Source organism: Wyeomyia smithii, chromosome 1, assembly GCF_029784165.1.
Source record: "Wyeomyia smithii strain HCP4-BCI-WySm-NY-G18 chromosome 1, ASM2978416v1, whole genome shotgun sequence".
In the NCBI taxonomy this organism is placed as follows: domain Eukaryota; kingdom Metazoa; phylum Arthropoda; class Insecta; order Diptera; family Culicidae; genus Wyeomyia; species Wyeomyia smithii.
The window spans coordinates 67,602,273-67,614,330 of record NC_073694.1 but is presented as its reverse complement, the minus strand read 5'-3'; the positions used below and the strand labels follow the sequence as shown (position 1 = coordinate 67,614,330).

At 39.8% G+C, this 12,058-nt stretch overlaps 3 protein-coding genes across 5 annotated transcripts in view; 1 reads left to right on the top strand and 2 right to left on the bottom strand.

The window, feature by feature from the left end:
- The window catches only part of LOC129724396 (mitochondrial protein C2orf69 homolog), an 84,798-nt gene that overhangs the window by 48,121 nt on the left and 24,619 nt on the right, over positions 1-12,058 (top strand). The gene's annotated exons all lie outside the window — the stretch shown is intronic.
- LOC129724433 (uncharacterized) overlaps positions 1-12,058 on the bottom strand; it is a 56,026-nt gene that overhangs the window by 32,858 nt on the left and 11,110 nt on the right. The window lies entirely within an intron of this gene.
- LOC129724414 (TWiK family of potassium channels protein 12) lies at positions 7,943-9,718 on the bottom strand. Its single transcript, XM_055679294.1, has one exon. The coding sequence runs from the start codon at positions 9,109-9,111 to the stop codon at positions 8,068-8,070; it is 1,044 nt and encodes a 347-aa protein (XP_055535269.1). The 5' UTR covers positions 9,112-9,718; the 3' UTR covers positions 7,943-8,067.

Below are 12,058 nucleotides of genomic sequence, written 5' to 3'. Positions count from 1 at the left end.
ACCGCTCCTCTTTAATCTATAACCTTTGCGATGACTTCGACATGACTATTTTAAACAACGGTGAAATGACACGTATCCCGAAACCTCCAGCGCGCCCAAGCGCTTTGGATCTATCCTTATGTTCGACGTCGCTACGGTTGGATTGCACATGGAAGGTAATCCTCGATCCTCACGGTAGCGACCATCTGCCTATTCTTATTTCAATTACTAACGGGTCAACTCGCATGCGACCAATTGACATTCCGTATGACCTCACACGAAATGTCGATTGGAAGTTATACGAGGAAATGATTTCAAAAGCGGTCGAGTCGATTCAACATCATTCACCACTTGAAGAATACAACCTCCTCGCGGGCTTGATTCTCGACGCCGCGTTGCAAGCCCAAACGAAGAAATATCCCGGCGTAACGATCAAAGAACGGCCTCCCACTCCGTGGTGGGACCAAGAGTGCTCCGATGTCTACACGCAAAGATCCGACGCGTTTAAGGCCTACCAGACGGGAGGTATACCTGGCGACTATTTACGGTATTCGGAGCTTGATACCAAGCTTAAAAGCTTGGCTAAAGCAAAGAAACGTGGATATTGGCGTCGGTTCGTGAACGAGACGTCGAGGGAGACATCGATGAGCACTCTTTGGAACACAGCCCGAAGAATGCGGAATCGCGTAACGGTCAACGAAAGCGAGGAGTCTTCAAGTAGGTGGATATTTGATTTTGCCAGGAAAGTATGTCCGGACTCTGTTCCTGAGCAAAATATTGTTCGCGATGCGTCTCCGGGCCACGACGCGATAGAATCACCTTTTACGATGGCAGAATTTTCAGTTGCCCTCCTGTCCTGTAACAATAACGCGCCTGGATTAGATAGAATCAAATTCAACTTGTTGAAGAATCTACCCGGCAATGCCAAGAGGCGCTTGTTGAACTTGTTCAATAAGTTCCTGGAGCAAAACATTGTACCGCAGGATTGGAGGCAAGTGAAGGTGATCGCCATCCAAAAACCAGGGAAACCAGCTTCTAATCACAACTCTTATAGGCCGATTGCAATGCTATCCTGTATCCGGAAATTGATGGAAAAAATGATACTCCGTCGTTTAGACCACTGGGTCGAATCAAATGGTCTACTATCAGAAACTCAATTTGGCTTCCGCCGTGCCAAAGGGACGAATGATTGTCTTGCGTTGCTTTCAACAGATATTCAGCTGGCGTATGCTCGTAAAGAACAAATGGCGTCTGCGTTCTTGGACATTAAGGGGGCTTTTGATTCCGTTTCTATTGACATTCTTTCGGGTAAACTTCACCGACAAGGATTTTCTCCAATTTTGAACAATTTTTTGCACAATTTGTTGTCCGAAAAGCACATGCATTTTACGCATGGCGATTTGGCAACTTTTCGCATTAGCTACATGGGTCTTCCCCAGGGCTCATGTTTAAGCCCCCTTCTTTACAACTTTTATGTAAATGACATCGACGAATGTCTGGCAAATTCATGCACGATAAGACAATTTGCAGACGACAGTGTAATCTCTGTTACAGGAGCCAAAGCTGCCGATTTGCAAGGACCATTGCAAGATACCTTGGACAATTTGTCTGCTTGGGCTTTACAGCTAGGTATCGAATTCTCTCCGGAGAAGACTGAGATAGTAGTTTTTTCTAGGAAGCATGCACCTGCTCAGCTTCAAACACAATTAATGGGTAAAACGATTTCTCAGGTTTTGGTACACAAATATCTTGGTGTCTGGTTCGACTCTAAAGGCACCTGGGGTTGTCACGTTAGGTATCTGATGAAAAAATGTCAACAAAGAGTGAATTTTCTTCGTACAATAACCGGACAATGGTGGGGAGCCCATCCAGGAGACCTTATAAGGCTTTACCAAACAACGATATTGTCTGTTATTGAATACGGGTGTTTCTGCTTCCGCTCCGCAGCAAACACACATTTGATCAAACTGGAGCGAATACAATATCGTTGTTTGCGTATCGCCTTAGGTTGCATGCAGTCGACCCATACGATGAGTTTGGAGGTTTTAGCTGGAGTACTACCATTGAAAAACCGCTTCTGGAGCCTGTCTTCTCGTATTCTAATCAAATGTGAGGTCTTGAACCGTCCCGTGATTGAAAATTTTGAAAGGTTAATCGAACTTAATTCTCAAACCCGTTTTATGACATTGTATTTCAATCACATGTCCCAAAATATTAACCCTTCTTCGAATATTCCAAATCGTGTCGACTTATCAAATACTTCTGATTCTACTGTGTTTTTCGATACATCCATGATAGAAGAAACTCGTGGAATCCCGGATCATTTACGCGTGCAGCAGATCCCTAAAATTTTTTCCAATAAATATCGAAACATCAAATGCGACAATATGTTCTACACTGACGGATCACTTCTTGATGGGTCCACTGGCTTCGGTATTTTCAATAACAATTTAACCGTCTCCCATAAGCTTGATAATCCTGCTTCTGTTTACGTCGCAGAATTGGCTGCAATTCAGTACACCCTAGGGATTATCGAAAAAATGCCCACGGACCATTATTTCATCTTTACGGACAGTCTCAGTTCCATTGAGGCTCTCCGATCGATGAAAGATGTTAAGCACTCTCCGTATTTCCTGGGGAAAATACGGGAACATCTGAGTGCTTTATCCGAAAAATCTACTCAGATTACCTTAGCGTGGGTCCCTTCTCACTGCTCGATACCGGGTAATGAGAAAGCGGACTCTTTGGCTAAGGTGGGCGCAACAAACGGTGATATTTATGAAAGACCAATTGCCTTTAATGAATTTTTCGCACTTGTACGTCAGAATACGATCATCAGTTGGCAAAATGCTTGGACCAGAGGGGAATTGGGAAGGTGGTTACATTCCATAATCCCCAAAGTATCGACGAACCCGTGGTTCAAGGGGTTGGATGTAGGTCGGGATTTCATTTGCGTGATGTCCCGGCTTATGTCCAATCACTATAGATTTGACGCGCTCCTCCGTCGTGTTGGGCTCGGGGAAAGTGGTATCTGTGCCTGTGGTGAAGGTTATCACGACATAGAGCATGTGGTTTGGTCATGCCCTGTACACCGTGACGCCAGGTCTAAATTAATAGCTTCCCTGCAGGCCGAGGGTAGACAGCCGGCTGTTCCTGTTCGTGATGTCTTGGCGAGCCGTGACCTATCCTACATGTCCCTTATATACGTTTTCCTGAAATCCATCCACGCCCCAGTCTAGTCCCGTTTCCCTCCGTCTACACCCAACAAAACGACAAGAACACGTTTGAACCTTAAGCACAAAACCAGCAACCAGACCCCGCACAATAGAACCAGGACCCAAGGACTACGAGCCTCTGTCCCAACTCACGACATCGTGGCTCAGCAGAACGAATCCATACATGCCATTCGACGATTATCAGACGACCATTGAACAACAAAACACTGATTGGAAATCCCATGCTAGTTTTAAGTTAGACTTAATTTCAGCTCGTAGTCGGCAGCGAGGATAAAAAATTTGCTTTAGTTTTTAAGTCATCAGATATAATTGGCGCCGTTAAACATTAAATTGTATTTGTGCCGTGTCAAATAAATGTTATGTGAAGAAAAAAAAAAAAAACCCACATCTCTAAAATCTCGTCATTCAATTTTCACTTTTTATGTCTAACTTATGTCTCACAGGAATTTTACTCGTCATAATCATACTCTTTTCAACGAGAAAATATCGGTGCTACGAGCATTTTACCTTTGTATATAAGAATTTCCAAACAACATTTTTGGTCAGCATCATTCCTAAACATGGCCGCAGTAAGTCAACTGTCCTGCGTTTTAAGCTAAATACAAACAAGTTATACATATCAGCATGACATTTTAAAGATGGTATTAATTTTACCATGTTGAATCATAAGTTTTTAGTAGTTTTTTTTGTGAGGGGCAAAAGTACGCACTTAATTGTTTTTGCAACAGAACTATTGCAAACAATTATCATAAAATTCGGTTTTGTTTCCAAGCGGTACATGTACCTTTCACCTTCAAAATGTATTACCAGAGTTTTTCGAATTTTGTTTGTAGCATGAGAATTTCACTTTTTAGAAAAAATACTCAGATGCGAACTTTTACCCAGCATGCGGGGCAAAAGTACGCAGTTTACAGGGCAAAAGTTCGCACTGTATGAACAGTGTATTTATTACACTATGCTTAAAAAAGTTAATTGTTTTTCGCTGGTTTTGCACTGATTCTTTTTAGCTGCGTTAGAGCAGTGCCCCGAAATAATTTTCTTACTTCCGGAAATTCGGTTTTCTGGGGATATGTTTGGGTGTTTTGGTGATTATCCCAAAAATGGACCTTCCAGAAGAGATTCCACTGGGGCTTCTAGAGGCCATAGAAACAAATTAATAAAATTTATTTTCGGAACCGGGGTGATACACAGATTCCAAAAAAGCGACTTCCGGTTTCCGAAAAACAACCAAAAATGGTTGAATACCACCCAATACTGGTATTTTCGGAATCGAATTGATGCTCTGAGATCACAGATCAACTTCAGGCGTTATTTTTGAATTAAAGATGGTGACTTCCGGTTTGCGGTAAATAGACGCCATCTTGAGTTCCAAGATGGTAACTTCCGGTTTCCGGAACACAACCTAATATGGCCGAATACCAATATGAGTATTTCCGGGATCAGGATGAAGCGCAGACACCAGAAATAAACTTCAAACGCGGTTTTGAAATACAAGATGGTGACTTCCGGTTTCTGGAAAACATCCAAAATTGACCAAATACCTTCGCATATGAGTATGATGCCAAAAGACCTGAATACGACATCAGACGAACCAGAAGTCACTATCTAGAATTTGAAAATGGCATCTGAAGTCGATTTTCGGTCTCTGGGCGTCTGGGGTCATTTAATGGTCTCAGAGCATCATCCCGATTCCGAAAATACTCATATTACCTAGTATTTGATCACATTTTGTTGTTTTCCAGAAACCAGAAGTCGCCTTTTGGAATCAAAAATGGTGTCTGGGGTCGTTATCCAGTCTCTGGACATCATCTCGATTACGGAAATACACATATTGGAGGGTATTCGACCATCTTATGTTGCTTTCTAGAAACCGGAAGTATCCATCTTGAAATTCAAAATGGCGTCTGAGCCATTTTCCGATCTGTGGACATCATCACAGTTGCAAAAATAAATATTGAATGGTATTTGGCCTTGTATTTTTCATTGTTTCTTTGGCTTCTAGAAGCCCCTATCTATTCCGGAAGGACCATTCTAAAAGCATATCAACAAAACTATCAAAATGGTTGTAAGATTCCATTTCAAATATCATAAAACCATAATATTCTTCAGTTTCGGAGCACATTGCATATCACTAGTTATTTTTAAGTAATTTCCGTACAAAAACATCGTTATTAAACACATTTTTTAATTACGGTTAATGGCACTTAGTGCGTACTTTTGCTCCGCGGTTTCTGCGTACAATGCCCACAATGAGTTTTCCAACTGGTTTGAGTTTTAAGACAAACATCAAAATATTTCCGGCCAAACAAATTCACCCTACAAACCACAATTATACAAGAGTTTTTGGACTCTGTTGTTTTCGAGTTTCTGTAGTTTCCGAATATGTCAATCATAGTTCCCAAAACTAAGAAAATTAGATCAAAACAGCTCACAACACAACTTTCCTCATAGCTTCGTCCCATTTAAACGGAGTGTTTACATGTGTGATTAACTGACATTATAATACTGCAAATTCATACAATGTTGTCAGTTTATTTCGCTCGTATGCTTCGAAAAGGCCAATGCGTACTTATGCCCCTCACTACTCTATCTCAAAACAAGAAACCGAAAACATCATAATTCTATCTCTTACATATTACGAACAATATTAAATTTTCGATGAGGATGCACTAAAAATTTCATTTTCGTTCTAACTATTTTCACAGATTTTTTCAAACTTTTAAACGTTCTAGTAAGTTATCAGGCATTCAAACATGTACACTAAAGTCGCTTTTTACGCGGGGGATACATGCCGCGTAAAAAAAAACCGCGTAAATTCCGGAATCCGCGTAAAAAACGCGTAAATTCCGGAATCCGCGTAAATTCCGGAATCCGCGTAAAAAAACCGCGTTAATTCTGCATTTCGAGTGAAAAGAAACCGAAATCAGCGCAAAAAAAAACCGCGTAAATTCCGGAATCCGCGTAAAAAAAACCGCGTAAATTCCGGAATCCGCGTAAAAAAAAGCGTAAATTCCGGAATCCGCGTAAAAAGCGACCTTTGTGTACTTGTTCCTGAACATTATGTTTTATCTCTCAAAATAAAAATGCTATTTGACATTTCTGTAAAAATGCTTAGTTTTTCATCACACATGAAAATGCCAATATCTCAGTCCTCCTCCACCCCCCCCCCCCCCCTTAGATACCAAGGATCTTCTTACATGCAAATTTCCGTCATGAATCCCGCTTTGCAGTAAAAAAATCAGTTCTACACCGAAAAAAAATATATGTGTTTTGAAGGGATTTTTCTAAAAATTGTGGACAAAATTTACTTATTTGTGATATCGAATCTGTGAGTCAAACAACTAAATGTGATGCTGAACTAAACCATGCAAAAAATCAAAAATAACCCTCCAGAATTGAAAAATATACATAAAAATGTGGGAATTGAACAGAATTACGAAAAGTGCAGAAAAAAGGGAAATTTTTTTAACCGGGACGCGATTGTTTTTTAAACGACTCTTTAGCGCGAAAACTGATTATTGTAGCATAGAAGGCTATTTCGGGCCCTCTACGGTTTTTTTCCTTTCCAATTGAAGAGTTTTTTCACTGCGATTTCAGAGTTGCGTTTATCTACGTTGCACTTTTCTGTGCCGAATGCTGAAGAATATAAGGAAATCAATGTTGTTTTTCAGATAAAATCAGGGAATTTGCTTTTGAAAACTTTACGGAACAACTACCACGCTTTTCAGGCCGAAAAATTCTTATTCTAAAGAAATAATTAAAAGGTTTTTTAATATCACCGAAATGAATCAATTCAAACCTGCAAAAAAATAATTGGCTGGTGACCATAAAAAACAGTTGAACCGACATAACTCCATCGTTTTAATTTTGATTGCATGAAACGTTTACTATAATGTAATTATTCCATAATTTTTACCTGCTGAAACTTTACATTAATTTTCACTGGTAAGCAATGAAGTTATAATAATAACCAACGTGTCACAACATTGCTCTACATTTTATTTATCTCATGACTTATAGTTTATTGCAGCCCAGTAGGTGGTTCAACAGTTTATATCATTTAAAATTGGATGAAAGCAATTTTATTTTCGCTTTCAAAGATTGCTACCCATAGTGGAAAACAAAAACAACTATATCATATTCGTTTTGCCTTATTTTCACATTGAAAGGTTCTTCAGTTCGCACACAAAAAAAAGTTTATTATAAAAATCAAAACTACCGATTTGTTTCTTTTAAACTCCGAACAAACAAGAATGTTGGAATTTGAAAACCCCTAGAACTAATGCTCATATCTACAAGGCACTATCCTCTGCACTGAAACAACGTAATCCAATTGAACCGATCTAATTTCCTGCGGAATGAAAAAGCGGCTCATGTTGCGCATGAGTTTCTACGTTTCCTGTTGAAAACTTGCTGTACGTCGCAATTGACGTAGTTTCAGTTGATATAAAAGAGTGCAATTAGTAAGTTCCTTAGCTTGACTAATCCGCTGTATTACTCGTCACTCACTCGACGTATCTGACATAACCCACTCACAAACTGCTTCTAAAGCACGTATAAATCCGCCCCGCTGCCCAAAATTATTACATCTACAAAATCTAAATGAACAATGCTAGCACGAGACGTCAACTGACCGATGTATTCAACCGTTTCCGCCGGCCGGCGGCTGGAATGTAAACAATTCATAAATTTCTCTTCGAATTTACATACTCCGTTTTTTCGTAGATATCGAACTTTATTACTCTCCTCACTTAATTTAAGACAACAATTCCACTAAGTATCGGATAGAAAAAAAAATTTCACATAAAATTATTAGTTTTATAGTAGTTACGTTTCTGCTATTGTTGGAATTTCAATCGTAGTACTGGGAATCTTTATTACTGCCGAAGCACTTCGCGAACTTGGAGCTCATGTCTTCTAAACAAAGCCGGGTGTCTTCCTTTATTTCCTGCATCTTTATCCGCACCTCCTCACGCATTAGTATGTAGCACATGGCGACTAAACCCATGCCGAGCAGCATGTAAACAAAATTGATTACTAGCTTGGTAGGTTTTCCGCTCTGCGAGTCGAGAATATTCGCTCCGGGCACAAGATCACCGATCCCTATTTTGCACAAACTGGTTACGCAGAAGTACGCTGAGTCCAGGTAGGACCACTTTTCCCATTCCGCAAACATGATTGTACCGGTGGCAATATAGATCGAAATCACCCAAAGACAGGCCGTCGTTGGGACTATGATCCGCTTCCGTTGCGCCAACCCGCTACCATCCTCGACTCCGAGATCATCATCCTGATCGTGGCTACATTCGTGCAACCACGTGTAGAGCCACTTAAAGGTCGAAGCGAGGACTTTTCCCATATTCATGAAGTACAAAATGTACAACGGTATACCAAAGGTGGCATAAATTACGGTTGCTCCTTTACCCCAAGCCGTTCGTGGTACCATATTTCCATAGCCGATCATTGTAAACACAGCCAAACAAAACATTAACGCGGCTGGGAAGTTCCACGTCTCTTCCGGTGTTCGTCCATCGTAGCCGCGGCGTACGGCTTCAGTAAAATTACCCTGATAGTATTTCAGCACCACATCCGCTTCTATATGCCAAATGGAACTATTGAACAGATTCAATTGTTCGGTTACATCCCACAGTTCGGCAGCGCAATTTCGCCGCAAATTAGCGACATGTTCTATCAATGGATTTGGTTCCTGAGTCTCAATAGACATAAAACTAGCCGCTCCGACCAGAGCGTATACAACAATTAATCCTCCGACGCCGACCTGAGTGCACATAAACGCAATAAACTTGCGGCAGCAATCTTTCACCTTCTCGCGCGGATCACTGGTGGTGGTCGAAGAAGAGCCTTTACTCCGTACCGACGACCGCTGACGATTCATCTTCAAACTTGCGGCCTTCACTTTTCCCACTAATTTGTTTATTCCGCCTGATCTGCCTCTGGACTCTGCGTGCTTTCTCACCACCACTAATTATAAATGCAAACAAGACTGAGACTTTTTCATAAGGCCCAATTTCCATATGTCGCTCTTTCCACCTTGATCATCATTTTCCACCCATTTCGATCTGCCTAGTTAGGACGCGCTAACGATTCGCTCAGCGTAGTTTTTCTCCCACTCTCCAAAGCGCTTACAATCGTTTGATTTTCCTCTCATCGATATCTACGGCTGCGCTCATTCTCCGACTTTTCACACTCGCGGTTTTAAATTCTCCGTCATGAAACTGAACTGTCACTTTGTGTCAAAAGGTTCAACATTTGTTCCTTTTTCGGTCATCAATAGCGCGTTCAGTGCAATCAAATGTCACAATCGTGAATTCTAACCCGAATATCACATCAGTTTAGCAACATTAGCAGAAAAGCTCCGGAGATTGGCGATATTTCCACTTTTGAAGGTACTCGGTACTAATGACGATCTTCTTACGTTCGAGCTATGAGGAAAACGCGTTTTCGCAGCAATAGGTTTCGTGCTGAACTGCGTGAAACTCACCGCTCGTGCCTATACATCAGTGTGCGCGTGTGTGATACACCACGTTTCTACCAGCGATGAGCAGAGCAAATAAAATTTCGAGCGAAGTTTCCACCACTTGAGATTTTTGTCTGCTCGAAGTCTTCCTGCCCCGTTCTCCCGTCTACTAGTCGCCATTACCAGTGCTAATAACTGTTGCATTTGCGGTCATAACTAATTAACTAAAAGTGACGTCGGGGGGTGGACCGCGCAAACACGAAGGAAAATATTCGAAGTATGTTACGAGAACGACGGAATTGTGACGGTGGTTTTAAGTAGATGAATATCGAAAAAAACTGATGCTGAACTTATTTTTATTACTGAAAGCAACAGTTTCAAGTTTGTTATTTGGTCGGCGCTCTTAATCTATCTTTCATGAAAAAAACGAAATCATTTGAACAGTTTATAATGGTATTATAACAAAATTTCTCTGCAGCAGCTTGCAGGAAATATACGGGGTGGTTAAACTTTGATCGCCGATTACTCGAAATAATATTTTTGGCGCTTGGTTCGGTCTGGTCGCACGCCGACCATTTGTGCTAATCATTTTAATACTAGAACTAGCTGACCCGGCAGACTTTGTCCCACCTATTTTTCTTTTATTTAATTTTGAACGTTCACGATTCCACATGTTTTCATTTCAAATATTCGAGGTTTTTTTATTAGCTATTGAAAAGAAACAGTTTCTTCTGCTTACACACAAAAACACAGTTTTTAAGATCACATAGAAAGAAACAAATTGAATTTGTTCAGTTGGAAGACGACCTTTTTAAAGAATAAATAAACAGGAAGATTTTCCAATATATTACAGGACGTGTGAAAAGCATGGGAATTCTAAATTGATTCCAGACATTCTCAAAGATTGACCTTGCCATTTTTAAATAGACATTCCAAATCCAAACATCACGTTAAACTCAAAAGTCAAATCGTTTTCGAATTGAGAACATCCTTACCCTTGAATTTGCCTTCCAGTATCGTCGCTTGTACTACAATGGTTTTGAGATGATTTACGACCAGTCTTGTCAAATTACATGAGTTTGTTTGGTTCAGGTTTCTGGGCGTGAGAATGAAATTTTCAACTTTTAACCCTAAATTATGTGCATTGCTGTAAATAAGGGAATTGCTGGATAATCTAGAAGAGATAGGGAACTCTTTTAGATAGTTCTTCCTTATTATTTATACAATCTATTGACTTAATCATACAAACTACTGATTTATCAGGAATTTCTTTCGGAATCATGAAATTCAAATCGTCGTCATGTTTGTTTTTCGCTGACGAAATTTCTTTTCACGTGACCGTGGTATACATGGTTCTGAAACGCATTTGTAATTAGTCCTTGAGTCATCAAATGATTGAAGTTTTGCGGGAATAAAATAGATGAAAACCACATCTGGAACTTTTTCATTGAGTTGAATTAAAACAAAAAAAAACCAACTTTTTTCAAGCGCGTATTCTATGCTTGTACGTGGGGAATTTTGAAAAAAAAATATTTTTCGGAAATAGCGGACTAATTTTCTCGCAAATCGGAGAAAACTGACTCGAATAAAAAGGATCAGGTGGTGCCGTTCTTAGGAGATTTGTAGAATTTGTTAACTTCGTTGGATAATGGGACACCCGAAACAATGTTCAATGCTAAGAGATGGCGCTGTAGTGGTAGTGGTAGTAAAATCGAAATTTCTATGAGCATTTTACTTAATGACCGGAAAAACTGCTTTTAGTTACGCTGTTTTTATATTATTCTAGCTTTCTAGTAGTTACTTTTACTATATGCAATCTATTTATATCAGAAAACTTGATTTTTTTTTAAGGGGAGATTTGTTAGTAGCTTAAGTATTTATGATAAATATTAGTAAGTAATGAGTATGTGTGTCCAATCACAAATGGTGACTTCTCAACACTGTTAAAAATTTGTAATTTTAATTGTTAGGATTTGTTTGCTTTCGCAATTAGGACTTATCGTTCGTAGGGATTCAAACCTACTTGTCAGAAAAGGGGAAGTGAACTTATAACTAACTTAATTGCAAACTTATTGGCTATAAAGAGAGCCTATCGTAGCAATTGAGGACTGCAACGATTTCTGTCAAAAATTGTTAATAATTTTATTTGACATAGCTTCTAATGGTTCTACCAAACCAAGGAGGACGCTTCAAAATCATTTTCAGAATTTTATTCTGAATCCTTTGGAGCGGACCACTTGATTTTCTTATACAACTTTATTGAGTCAAATAAGTTAAGGTAAGAGTGAATCCATAATGCTTGCAAACTACCGTTTTGACTCAAACTTCGAACACTTCACGATAAAGGTCGAATTATTATACCTAG